The sequence below is a fragment of the Phoenix dactylifera genome, chromosome 1 (genome assembly GCF_009389715.1).
Source record: "Phoenix dactylifera cultivar Barhee BC4 chromosome 1, palm_55x_up_171113_PBpolish2nd_filt_p, whole genome shotgun sequence".
Lineage (NCBI taxonomy): Eukaryota > Viridiplantae > Streptophyta > Magnoliopsida > Arecales > Arecaceae > Phoenix > Phoenix dactylifera.
This window is the reverse complement of record NC_052392.1, coordinates 32,099,746-32,112,539: the sequence shown is the minus strand read 5'-3', so window position 1 is coordinate 32,112,539 and position 12,794 is coordinate 32,099,746. Positions and strand designations below refer to the sequence as shown.

At 38.5% G+C, this 12,794-nt stretch overlaps 1 protein-coding gene across 11 annotated transcripts in view; it reads right to left on the bottom strand.

The window, feature by feature from the left end:
* The window catches only part of LOC103706601 (protein PHYLLO, chloroplastic), a 114,680-nt gene that overhangs the window by 35,893 nt on the left and 65,993 nt on the right, over window positions 1-12,794 (bottom strand). For 10 of the 11 annotated variants that reach the window (XR_003385634.2, XM_026804481.2, XM_026804480.2 and 7 more), the window contains 4 exons: window positions 5,036-5,260; window positions 3,393-3,695; window positions 2,083-2,150; window positions 1,235-1,393 (listed from right to left, as the gene is read on the bottom strand). Coding sequence is in view for 10 of the 11 variants with exons in the window: in XM_026804481.2 (XP_026660282.2) it covers window positions 1,235-1,393; window positions 2,083-2,150; window positions 3,393-3,695; window positions 5,036-5,260 (755 nt within the window). In the remaining variant the exon portion in view is untranslated. The remainder of the gene's footprint in view (window positions 1-1,234; window positions 1,394-2,082; window positions 2,151-3,392; window positions 3,696-5,035; window positions 5,261-12,794) is intronic. The other variant, XM_039132111.1, reaches the window with a different exon arrangement.

The following is a 12,794-nucleotide window of genomic DNA, read 5'->3' as shown; positions in this document are numbered from 1 at the left end:
CCTTGATGAGATCTAATGCTTACCGTTTCAGGGACTGCATGGTTATAAACAAAGTATGCTAATAAACTTTGGATTCTTCATAACAAAGCCATCAAGGTCCTTGTATTTACCATAACTGAAATGGAACCAAGACCAGGACTTTTGGTTGGGGTTTGAAATGATCGTCGTAAACATAGATAAGCCACACATCAGTATACAACTTCTGGAAATTTAACATCCATGCAAGAGAAGTAAATGAACTGCTTTGATACAATTTCTTGTAGAACTGAAAACATAACAATTATATATAGGAGAGATGATTTCCAACACAAAAAAAATGTGAGCATGATCACAAGAAACTAAATTTGTACTTAAGCAGATAAAGTCAACCTGTAGATTTATCAGATGTTGCTAACAATAAAATGTTGAAAATATGAAGAATTCGGTTTTCTGCTTGCTCAGTCATAGGCTTTACACAGCTATCAAAAAGCTCTGACACCCTCTCTAAAGCAATAAAATGGTGAAAAAAAGGAATAAAAGAACTGCCTTGAACCCTTTTGGCTTATCAGTAAGGTAGAACTGACATGAGTTTTTATGGCTGCCGCCACTTAATATGGAGTGGCTTGCTAGATAACCAATGTCAGCATAATTACCTATGCTGGTTCTAGCCCCGCACACTGGCATGCACTGGTATTCAAATCCATGGTTTCTGGTTGGGAGTGCTAGGAACTGTGCTTCTCCATTCTACTACTCATATTGCACAAGCATGTTCAGGAATGAGGATAAAACTTTTCACAGAAATTTAGGCCATACTTCAGACATGAGTAATTATAGGGCTTGGTTTGTGTGAATTTAGACTTCATAAGGCACAAGCTGCAGAATTCAATTTGTACTAAGCCAATTCTTTCACACTTTCACTGCCACATAGGCCATACAAGAAAGCAGAGAGTTACATTTTTTTGTATTGGTCATGAATTCTCAAAAATAACTGTATTAATTATGGGGCTAGGAGCATTGTGCTTGTGCTACAGCCAGGGCAAACATTGTTATCTCATTGAAGATTTCTTGAATGTACATTAGGAGTTATTTAATAGCATTTGACAATGTCTTTTTGACTGGCTTTGACAAACATAAATGTGCAATCCAGATAAGCTCTTATTTAGAAGCAATCAAGCCAGAAAGCAAAAAACGAACATTGACATGTCAGGAGAACAAAATATCTTGTGACACCTGTCACAAATAGAATTATTTTTACCTGTGTGCAGCACAAAGTTTACTAATTGAGACATCGTGGGCTGTGTAGAAGTACTGATTTAACACATTGGGTAGTGCCCTATCTGCAATTGGTAGAAGACTGAAAATTGCACCACCATGGTTATTTATTACAAGAATAGTCATAGGTTTCCTCCGTGCCCTTCAACAGAAAAAGCATAATTTTAGAAATATATAACAAAATGAACGGATATTTAATTACTAAAAAACTAACATGGTGAACTTGAATAACAATAAAAATTTATCAGTCATTTAATTTCCAGGTATCCTTTAAGCTCATTTATGCAGAAGAAAAAAGTTAAGTTATACAACAACAAACATCATAAATCATGGATATCCATACAGTAGACATAAAATCAAGTATGCAAAGATACACACTTCTTATGCCATAGAAGGTATATACTATATATATTGTGGAGTGTGGGTGTGAATGTATATATGTGTGTATTGATTGTTTCATCATGAAACCACCAAGTTGATAAACTGAAAATTCCTTAAAAAATACAGTATAATAAAAAAAAGGATCTACTTTAGAGTCATCTATAATTTTATTTTTTTTTCTTTTGTTTTTTCTATATCTTTGACAGCTAAGACTGAAATTTTTGGTCAAGATCACTCAACACTGGAGCCAAAATTGCTGAAACCATTAACTACCAAAAGTACAAAATCAAAGCTTAGTTGACATAATATCAATCGTTACTCAGCATTCACTTAATATGCACCAAAATACATAATGGTTTGTCCAAAAAGATAGAAGCAAAACAAGCAAACAGGGATGCAGGAAGAAAGAATGTGAACATGATGCATATTAAAAGAAATAAGGTTCGATACCTTTGATTAAGAATTGCCAATCCATTTGTATCATGAAGGAAAGATATATCACCAATCACACAAATAACCTGAACACAGACACCCATATATGATTAATGGAAGTTTCTAATCTTATGTTTAATCCATCCAAGGCGATAAATAAAAGCACGTGAATACAATAACAAACAAAATGATTGAATACAGCTGGTCATTATATTGGTGTAAAATACAATAACAATCTTTAGAAGATTAGGATGCTTGTTCTTGTTGCTTGAATATTAGTACGGATGTTAGTCCCCGATACTAGTACAAACTAGTAGATACTCCAAATTACAAAAGAATAGGTATGTGCAAGGTACGTCGTCTCAGTACCGAGTCCTATAGTAGTGCCACCCTATCACTATATTGGTACTTGGTACGATATAGTACAGGGCCAGTTCGACGTACCGAGTGTCAATATGCCTCCATACCATATACTAGTACCAAACTAGGATGGTACCGTACGCCCCGTACTACCTAATTTGGTAAGGTATGGCAAACCTTAGGTATGTGGGTTCGGCTCATCCTTATTATTTAGGTCTTAATAACTCGTCACCTAGACTGAAAGTCAAAGGATGGCTCTCTTTTGTTTTTGCCTTGGCCTATGCCCATTTTTTGACATCCAATGGCATGATGAGATTGTTTAAACTCTGACCTTTGCTTGCACATGTTTGAGGGCACCAATGAAGTCTCTCAATGTTGAAAGAAGCTTCGCTATTATCACCTTGTTATCTGTTTCACTTACTCATTATATTGGGAAATAACATATTTAAAAGAAAGTAAATGTATTAATATTCTCTCTGCTTTATTTGCAATTCATAAGGCCCCAAGGTCTTTCGAGAACAACCCGGTGTCACAAAAAGGCATTGGCCAAATACCGCACAACATGTACCAAGCAATAAAAATTTATATATCATGGTGTTGATTGACCATTAATGACAAAGAACCCAAAAGGCCAAAACCTTCCAAATCTGTGTCATGTTTTATGACAAAAATATCTGCATTCATCTTTGACAAAATCAGTTATGCCTTAACATGTATGACTAACTATGTTACATAAGCAAAAATATATGTTAGGCACCCAGCCACATAAAGTCCACACATGCACATGAACATGAATGAACATTTATGAATGCATGTGTCAGTTTGTGTCTGTGCCTGCATGCGTCAGTGTAAGCATTCACAAAAAGCATCTTAGCTTTTAAGACTTGCCATCCATCAACGACCATAATAAAAGCAAGTAAATATAATTTGTTTCATTTGATTTGATGCAAACAAATTTAGTTTCTTACTCGTTTGTTGCATCCTACAGCAAAACCAATGGCTGTGCTAAGCAAACCATCAATACCACTAGCACCCCTGTTCCCAGCCACTTGTATACCATGGAATTGTAGATCGCAATCTGACATCAGGTGAGTATTTTTCATGACAGATTTCACCCAGCCCCTTCCGTACATGTCGACATCTCTAATGACCATGCTGTTCCCAACAAATAAGACAACATCATCTTGAAGTACTTCTCCAATTATATGCGCAACATGTGGTTCGGTTAGCGAGCATTCAGAATGAATTTGAAATGCTATTTCCCATGCAACCTAGAACAATTCATATTCTTTAGCTTTCAAACAAGAAATTTGATTCAGAATATGTAAAGTAAATATTATGCAAGAGAACATATAAATATAACTAATTATTTAGAAGGCAAAGGAAGAAATCTTCCAACATGCACACCCAGCTCCCTCCCCACTCCATGCCGGAGGCACATGTGCACACCTGAAATAAGGTTCCCTCCCAAGAGGAGGTTAACCCTCTGGAAAAAGGTATATGAAAGACTTATCCCAGATCAGCATGTTTTACTCATCTTTACCTCAAAAGTCAAAGTAGTTTAGCAAGAATTTTAGCACAGTGTTTCCTTTTGATGACCATAACCTGACACTAGAAAAGGCCTAGTTTAATAATCACAAAAAGAAGTGAACTCGAGAAAAATATAACCGGCTATTATAAGCAAGTGAGATGATGGCGACAACAAGGCTAAAAACAACACTAGCAAATAAGCAAGTATTGTCAAGTCAAGCTTAGTGAATTACTATTTGAATGGGCATGTTTAGGTATGAACTATTTGTAGTTTTGTACATCAGGATTTCAAAAAGTTGAGCATTAATCAGGGCACCAAAAATAGGTTAGGAACATTTGGATTATTGAATTTTCTGATCACGATGAACACGGTCTGTTGTACCGATACCAAGCACCGTACCAGTTGCCCGATGGCACGAGTCAGTACGGGCCCGCGCCATGCCGTGCTGGGCCTGTACCGACATGGAAGAGGGCGAACGCAGACCATGAGAGAAAAGAAAAAGAGAGAGAGAAGGGGGAGAGAGGAAGCCGGCGGAGGGTGAAGGAGGCCGGCGCCCGGGCAGGAGGCAGAGGCCGCAGCTGGGTCTCCTGTTTTGTTCAAAATAGGGGTCCGGCTGCTAAAAAATTTAAAACGAAACAGAAGACCTGGCTGCGACCTCTGCCTCCTGCCCGGGCGCCGGCCTCCGCCACCCTCCCTCCCCTGCTCACTACCTCTTTTCTTCTCTTTCCTTCTCCTTCTCCCCCTCCGATGATGGCATCTCGGTTTCATTGCCGGAACCGTCCTAGTCCGCAGCCGGAACGGCTCGGGACGCCCCGAACCGGGTGGTTCGAGACAGCTCTGCCGACCCTGACGACAAATATATTAATTTCTTTTTTGTGATGATTATAAGGAGATATATCTCATGGGATAGTCAAATGGTTCCACAATTTTTAAAAGTGTTGCAGAAAATTTGTAAGAGAAGGGGCCTCAAATGTTTCATTGAACTGTACCATTCATGGCTCTCAACTGACAAGATAAAAATACCACATATTCACAACGTTGAATAAATTGTAAATCTGTTTTCAGTAAGAGAGTTGGTACCACCATATCCAGTGTTTTCAGGAAACTGCTCCATTTTCTGGGCTTCCTCATGATATAAATTTTAAGTATAATATCAGCAAACTCAGATATGGTACTCTGGATTCTGTGAGTAACAATATGAGAAGGATCATGACGGTATGGATGCTTGTCAACCAAGATATATGCAGAAGGAGAACAGAACTCCAACAACTGGACAATACGTTTGCTTGTAATCCTGCTACCAATCTGTTATTATTGAGAGCCAAAAAATCAGAAGCATACTAACAAACCTTTAATATATTATGACTTGACTGATCAAAAGTAGACACATTTGCACAAAATCATTTCCATTTATTTATCAATTATGTAGTAATTAAAATGACATTTCAATTTGTTTTTTTAATCTGAGCATAAGCACACATAAGATATAAGCAAGCATCCAAGAAAGGTACAAGTTAGAAAAGGAAGGCAATGAACACCATTAGTAAGGCATGGCTTGAAACGAAACCAGGATGATACACCATGGATGTCATAAGACTCAACTTTTAGATTTTTTTCCTTCAAATAAAAAAGGAAAAAACTCGTAGTCAATGACTTGAGTACCCACGGAAAATCCAATATGAGAAATTGATATGCAATGCTCAATTCAAAAGAGTGAAAAAAGTAAACAATATATCTATAATCTTATTATTAAATACTTCTGATAAGTAGTAAGAAATTATCTACTGATGACAAAAGAAAGAATGCAAAATTAAGCTAAATAGTTGGCACAATATTGCCGTTAAATGAACATTTTCAGTGCTCCACATATAGCAAAAGTATAGGTTATGCTAACTGATCACCCAAGCATGTGAATGATCTGATTATATTTTGTCAAGGCCAAATCTGCCCCCTCATTGAAAATGCAAATTCTAAAAAGTGATTCTAACTACTTAAAGATAAAATCCTAAATGATAAATGATGAAAGGGTTTTAAATGGACCGTCCACTCATTTGAAGAATACTGTTAGAGGCTCGCAGAGACAAAGGAAAGCCTTAGATATATGTGCCAACAGCTTTTCTTCTTTCCCTTTTTCTTTTTTCTGAATACGGCAGGGGTGGGTGAAATTTATTAGCATCTTATTCTTATCCATCTTTGAAAAATTGTTGGTTGATCTTCTTCCCATAAAAATTATAGTGCTGCATAAATTTAAGTTTATATATGAAGACTTCTGTTCTAGTTCAAAATTGTTGCACACTTAGGCGCATAGTATGCTGTACCGATCGGTACCGATCGGTACCGGGCGTACTGTACCCGTACAGGTGGGTACTGGTATCGGTACGCCAATGTTGGTACGTCTAGCATACCACATACCGTACCGTACTGACATTCGGCACGCCTATACTAGTGCGGCAACGGTACAAGGTTCGGTACTGGTACGGGCGTACGCCTATATTAAAATCATGTGATTTAGCCTGCATGTTATAGTAATATTCATCAGATTTCATGTTACGCTGAACAAAAATATGGGCTAGTTAAAGCATCAGAAATTATTTGAAGTTGCACAGTGCAGACTCTTATGCTTAGCATGATGTCTCTGCAAGTATTCTAAAGCAAGTCATTTATATCGAATGTTTTCTTACCAACAACATGCCATCAATTGATATGAATGGTCATTTATCCTACAAGTTCTTCTTCCCCGACTCATTAATATTTCTCTCATCCTGAAACTTTTAAATGGGTCTAATGAGTTGGATGTTTGGTCCATCAAGGTAAGGAAATCATTGTATCCAACTTCACAAACAATATCCAACATTTCTGAATTTTCTGTCAGCTGTAATCCTCAATGTGAACTAATGAAAGTAAATCCCTTTGATGATGTTTCAGAACGAGTCAATCATGTTCCTTTCATATCTGTATCTCCAGGTGCAAAACTATGGAAGAAGAAGTGGATAATAACATATAATACATATGCAAAAGAACATGTTCCCAAACGTCATAATTTACTAGAAAACTTACTGATCATGAAGAACTCTAAGACTGATAGTTTCAACCAAGGTCCGCCGTACCGATACCGGTCGGCGTACCGGTGGCATACCGGTCCGTACCGGTCCGAACTGGTGGCGTACCTGTCCGAACCGGTCCTGTATCGGTCCGAACCAGTCCCGTACCGGTCCCATACCGGTTCTTCAACAATAAATTACCGGTACCGGATTTCACGCTGATCCGGTACCGGTCTCAGGCCGGACCGGTACGTACCGGCCCGTACCGGCCGGTACGGACCAGTACGGCAGACCATGGTTTCAACCATTGTTTGCCAAACTACCCCGAATCACTTGGATTGGGGCATATTGAATTGTAGCACCCCAAAATTGGGACAGTATGGCCTATTGGTTCAGGATAGATCTCATGTTGATGGATATCAAGAAGATTCGTAGGGTGAAGCAGGTTATCTCGATGCTCAATCCATTACCAAATTCATATATAACCACGCATGCCTGCTCTCTCTGATGAGAAAACACAACGGCTGAGATATTGAGGCCAATAGTTATCCGTTTTGCCACAAATTACATTGCACTTCATAGCCTCATTAAAAAGAAAGTAGGCTTGCATCAAATGTTATTGTGTTTAGTGGCAAAAGAGCAGATATGCCCAGGCAGGCATGGAAGGGAGTCACATGGAGGGCTTAGTCGCCGCCGGTCAAGGTTCGTTGTACCGACTGTACCGACGTACCGGTGGGCACCAGTACCCGTACGGTACCGGTACCATACCGAACCGAACCGAATCGGTACTGTACCGGTCCGGCTGGTTCGGGCCAAAAGCCAAAAAAAATTTGAGGTCGGTACGGGCTAGTACCGGGTCGGTACCGATCGGTACGGATTGCGAATAGTCGAAACTGAAAATATGGTTGTACCGTACCGGTTCCATCCGGTACCGCTATGTACCGGCCCGTACCGATCCGTACCGATCGGTACGGCAAACTATGCTGCCAGTAGTTTTGACAATGGGCCGAGAAAATGGTTAACACTATCATACTATTGTATCAAGTGTTGAAGGTCGTAGACAGCAATAGATAACCCCAGATAGGCTTCTTTTATCACATGATGTCTGCCTAGGCACAAATTAGGCACGCAAAACCAAAGGATGCCAAGGAATAGTTCAACATCATTGAGCAAAGGTAGGATTATTAGATGGATAGAGAATTACAAGTAGCAGGCAATATTTTGTTCATTCATAATTTCATATACTTGTTAATTAATTACTACATCCAACCATCATTTGTTTATTAATTAATTAAATTGCAAAATCTATTGACAACATACTACCTCAACCAAGGCCCGTCGAACCAATACCGGAACCCGTACAGGTCTGTATGCGAGTTGGTATGGTACCGACACATTATGCTCGGGCATGCCAGTTCCGAACAAGGGCACCCAATTTTTTTTAGTTTTTCAATTTTAATTAATTAGTAATCAATTTTTTCAACTTTTTCAATGATCTTAAGTATAATTTAATATTTCTTTACATTTTTTGATATTTTTATGATCTCAGTATAACTTAAGTGATGCATCTTGTTGTTTTAAAGTGATACAAAATATAAAATGATTAGTGAGATGTATGCTAGAAGAATCCATATGAAATATCCTAAAATCAACTAGGGAGGTGAAAATATAAAATAATACAATCAATTGTATATATTTAAAGTACAACATACATACCACTATCTAAATTCTCGTCGAGTGGTGATGCCTCTCGTAGATATCTGGATCATTAATATAGTCAGAAGATACATCAGCCCACCCCTCTAATCAAGCGACGCTGTAGTCTTGTATGTTCATCCCATAAGGAACGCCCTCTGAATTGTAAATATTTTCGGATCTCGCTAAAGCTTTGGCTCTGAGAAGTATCCCCTAGCTGATAATCTTGCTGTAGAGAGGCCATCCAAATATGCCAGCAACAAAATCCAATCTGTAAGATGCTCCGAACTACGTAAGATAGTAGCCATCGAAAAATAATACCTCAAACATACCATATCTATATTCGTATCCATCTAGGTCATAGATTGCCTGTGGCTATAGGTAATAGGATCAAATATACGACTCAAAATCTGATACATCTATGGATCCTACTCCACATGCGAGGTCATCTGTAGCTGCATCGTGTCCTCCTAAATGACCTCAAGAAGCTCATCTTCTATATGCAATCGCATCTTTGAGGGCTCTACTAGATCATGTACTATGGTTTCTATCCTATATAGCATACACAAACTGAGACTAATCGGTGAATCGAAAACTACCTTGTGGCGTCTCAAAAATGGTGGTTTTATATCCTCCACTCTCTGGCCAGTAGATCCATGACTATCAGAACTGTCATCGCTGCTGCTCTTGATCTCTAAATCTGAGTGGCTTCTTCATACTTTCTACGGAGCTGCAGGTGCCTTTTTCTTTTCTTTTTTAGTGTGCTGAGCAGCTGCCTGCTTACCTTTATGCCCCTTTCTGCTTACTTATCCTTCGTGCCCCTCTCTGCTAGGCTATATTGGGAGGATGGAGGTCGCCCTCTTGACCGAGTCGAACAGGTAGCATGGTGGCCTTGTCTAAGCATCTCTCGATCATATCTCTGAGAGGATGTGTCGAACAAAGTGTCATGTGACAACAGGCTCCCTAATAACTCTTGTGGCAATACAACCCCCAGCATAAATGCAATACAACCACCACCTCTGCTGACAGCCTTCCTAACTGAGGAGGTCCTCCTAAACTCGGGATTTGCTCTATTGTACGTAAAATCGGAGCCTAACTCATAGTATAAGAGCCTAAATCGAGCTCTATGCCTGGCCACCTCATGCTGCTACCATTGATTATCTAGGCCCACCCAAATGACAGCTTGGATCTGTGCCTCCTTATCATCTGGAGAGTACGCCTTCTCTCACAATCAAGAGTGATAGCAACGTGACTCTGCCACTCGGTGGTCCACCTTTTTTTTGGAAACTCTCTCATTCGCTGCTTTAAAATTAGCGAAAGTACTTCATCAGCTGTCGAACCTCTGATGGGCATTTCTGGCACATAGATGCACCAAGATAATCACCAGCTAAGTGCTGCTTCTACCTGGTTATCCCTCTTTGAACTCTATGTTGTACCAGTTGCACTTTCAATAGTGTTGACCCGAGAGCATTTGCCCATTATCCCAATCAATGTCATGCTCTGGTTCCTTTTTTCTTAAAAGTTCCATTCCTGCAGGTTTATCAACTACGTCAGTTTATTAATTACTTAAAAATAGCAAAATTTTGTTATAATTAAGATAATATTTGTTACTTCAAAAAATATATCTGATTTGTCTAATACAAAATACTAATTTTTTATATTTATTTATATATTTTTAATAATTTTTAAATTAAAAAATATGTTTAAATACCATATATTCAGAAAATTATATTTTTTTACTACAAAAAATACTTCTAAAATATGTATTAATAATATTTTAAAAAATTAATTTCAGCCTAGATCCATATAGAATTCTATATTGGATGTCACATATATTTCTGTAGGCCTATGGGCATTATCAAAGGCTACTTATTTCTTAATTTTTTTCAAATTTAGACCTAGACCACTATGCGCATGATCGCATAGAAACTTAAATAACTGGACACCAAATTTAGCTGGAGAGTAGCTTGCATGCCCCTAAATATGCTTTTGTTTTTATATTTTTAAATTTTATTTTATTTTTTTATTTTTTAATCCAAAAATATATTTTTAATTTTTAAAAATTATAATAATTTAAAAATTAAAATTTTTTATGTTATTGTGTAGATCATCCATAGATCTACAATAGATCATAAAATAAGGGCAAAATCAAAAATTTTGGCATGAACTTCCCATATTTTGTAAATTTTAAAATATTTTTTAGCGTCCAAAAAAAAGAGAGAAAATGAGATCGGAGAGAAGAAGCATACCTTATTTAGGATTGAATCCTTCTTCAATCATACTAAATCAGCATATTTTTCGCCATAAGAAAGGAAAGAGTATTCGGAAAGGTTGGGAAGGCTCGAGAAGGCCCGAGAAGTTTCTCGAGCCTTCCTAAGCAGCCATTAAAACAAAAGGAATAGAGGGGGGAGGGGGGCTGGATCGGAATCGGTTCAACTCAATGCAAATCGGATGCTTTGCATCTGTTCCGCACGAAACCGGCCAGTTCAAACCGCGAGCCGTTCTAGCCGGTTCCTATCAGTTCGAAACCGATTTCGGCAGGTTTGGAGAACTGCATCTCAAGAATAGATATGGACGAAGAACTTCTGAACATCTTATGCGATGTTATATAAAAGATGGAGCCAAATCCAATCGTTGCTGCATAATATCTAGAAAATGTAAGGTATTTTGAGTGCATACGGGATCACAAATTTGTTAGATCATGTAAAATGTTGACATCATATAATATTTTTGTTTCACATACCAAAACATTTAAGGGCTCCCATAGATTTAGCCATAAGCCAGCTTCAGCAAGCAAAGAAAACATGAATCCAAGTATTTTCAGATACCGACTATAGCTTGTCTTTATGATTAATAGTATCTGATATGCAACTTTCTTGATTGCATTTGCAATTGAATGGTGGTTCCACATTGGGTAGACATCTAGAAACTTGAGAAGGTTGGCGATACTAATCCTCTCATATGGTCTCTTCCAGTGGCTATGAGCATAATAATTCTACCTTCACCCTTATCCATAGCAAATAAAGAAACCATCTCATACAAAAGTGTCTAAACGATCTTGTATATGTCTATCATAATCTGTGCATCAGATTGAAGTGCATTGAAGAGAAAGTGGAGTTGAAGTACAATGATCCGCTTCACGATGACTCTGTAAATGATGAAGATGATCCAATGATTGGTTGGCCTGAAGTCCAATAGCAGCCAGAGCTAGATGAGTAAGGATCATCTTCTTGATCATCCAATTTTGTAGCAAGCAGGTTAAGGTAGATGCAGAACAATGGGTAAAACGACATATGCCACAAGGTTTGCCATTTCGGTATCGGACACCGTACTAATACCATCTTATTACAACATCGCACGTGGCATGGTCTGCCATATCGCTCGGTACAGGGCGTACCGTACCATGCTAAGAGAAAACTGGGACAAAACTCAACTTCGAGTCGAAACAAGCCCTATACCACCCTATACCAAGGCATATCGTCCTGTATCAAGGTGTACTAACCTGTTCCAAGGCATATCGAGGTGTACCGAGGTGCGTACCAACCTATACCAAAGCATACCGATCTGTATCGGGACATACCAAGATAAAAATTGAAACAAATAGTTAGAGCTATTTCGGTACAGAGTGCACACTGTAACGTACCATACCAAATCGATAGGCATCGATACGGTACTCGATATTGAGATTGTGGACCTTGGTATGTGGTATGGTATGGTAAGGTGTGGCGCACCAGATGTTGGTATGATATGGTACAGCATACCGATTCAGTCAAGTATGCTATGGTATGCTTGGTAGTTGGTAGGGTACGGTATCGACCGGTACAATAAATTTTGGGGCTTCATATCCGAGACAACATCCTAAAGATTTGACAGAGAGATGCTGAGAAAGGCTACCATGGTACACAGTCTATTCAAGATGATGAGCGTAGACGAACCACCTAGTAGAGTTAGATAACAAAGGCAACTAGGAAAAGAAGATAGTTCCTTAAATCAGCAAGAAAGGAAAAGGAAAAAGAATTATAGTTCCATTGGAGAGAGTCAACAAGTCTATTCGCTCTAATTCCAAGACAGTGAGCCCATGGATAACTGATTGACTAGATCGT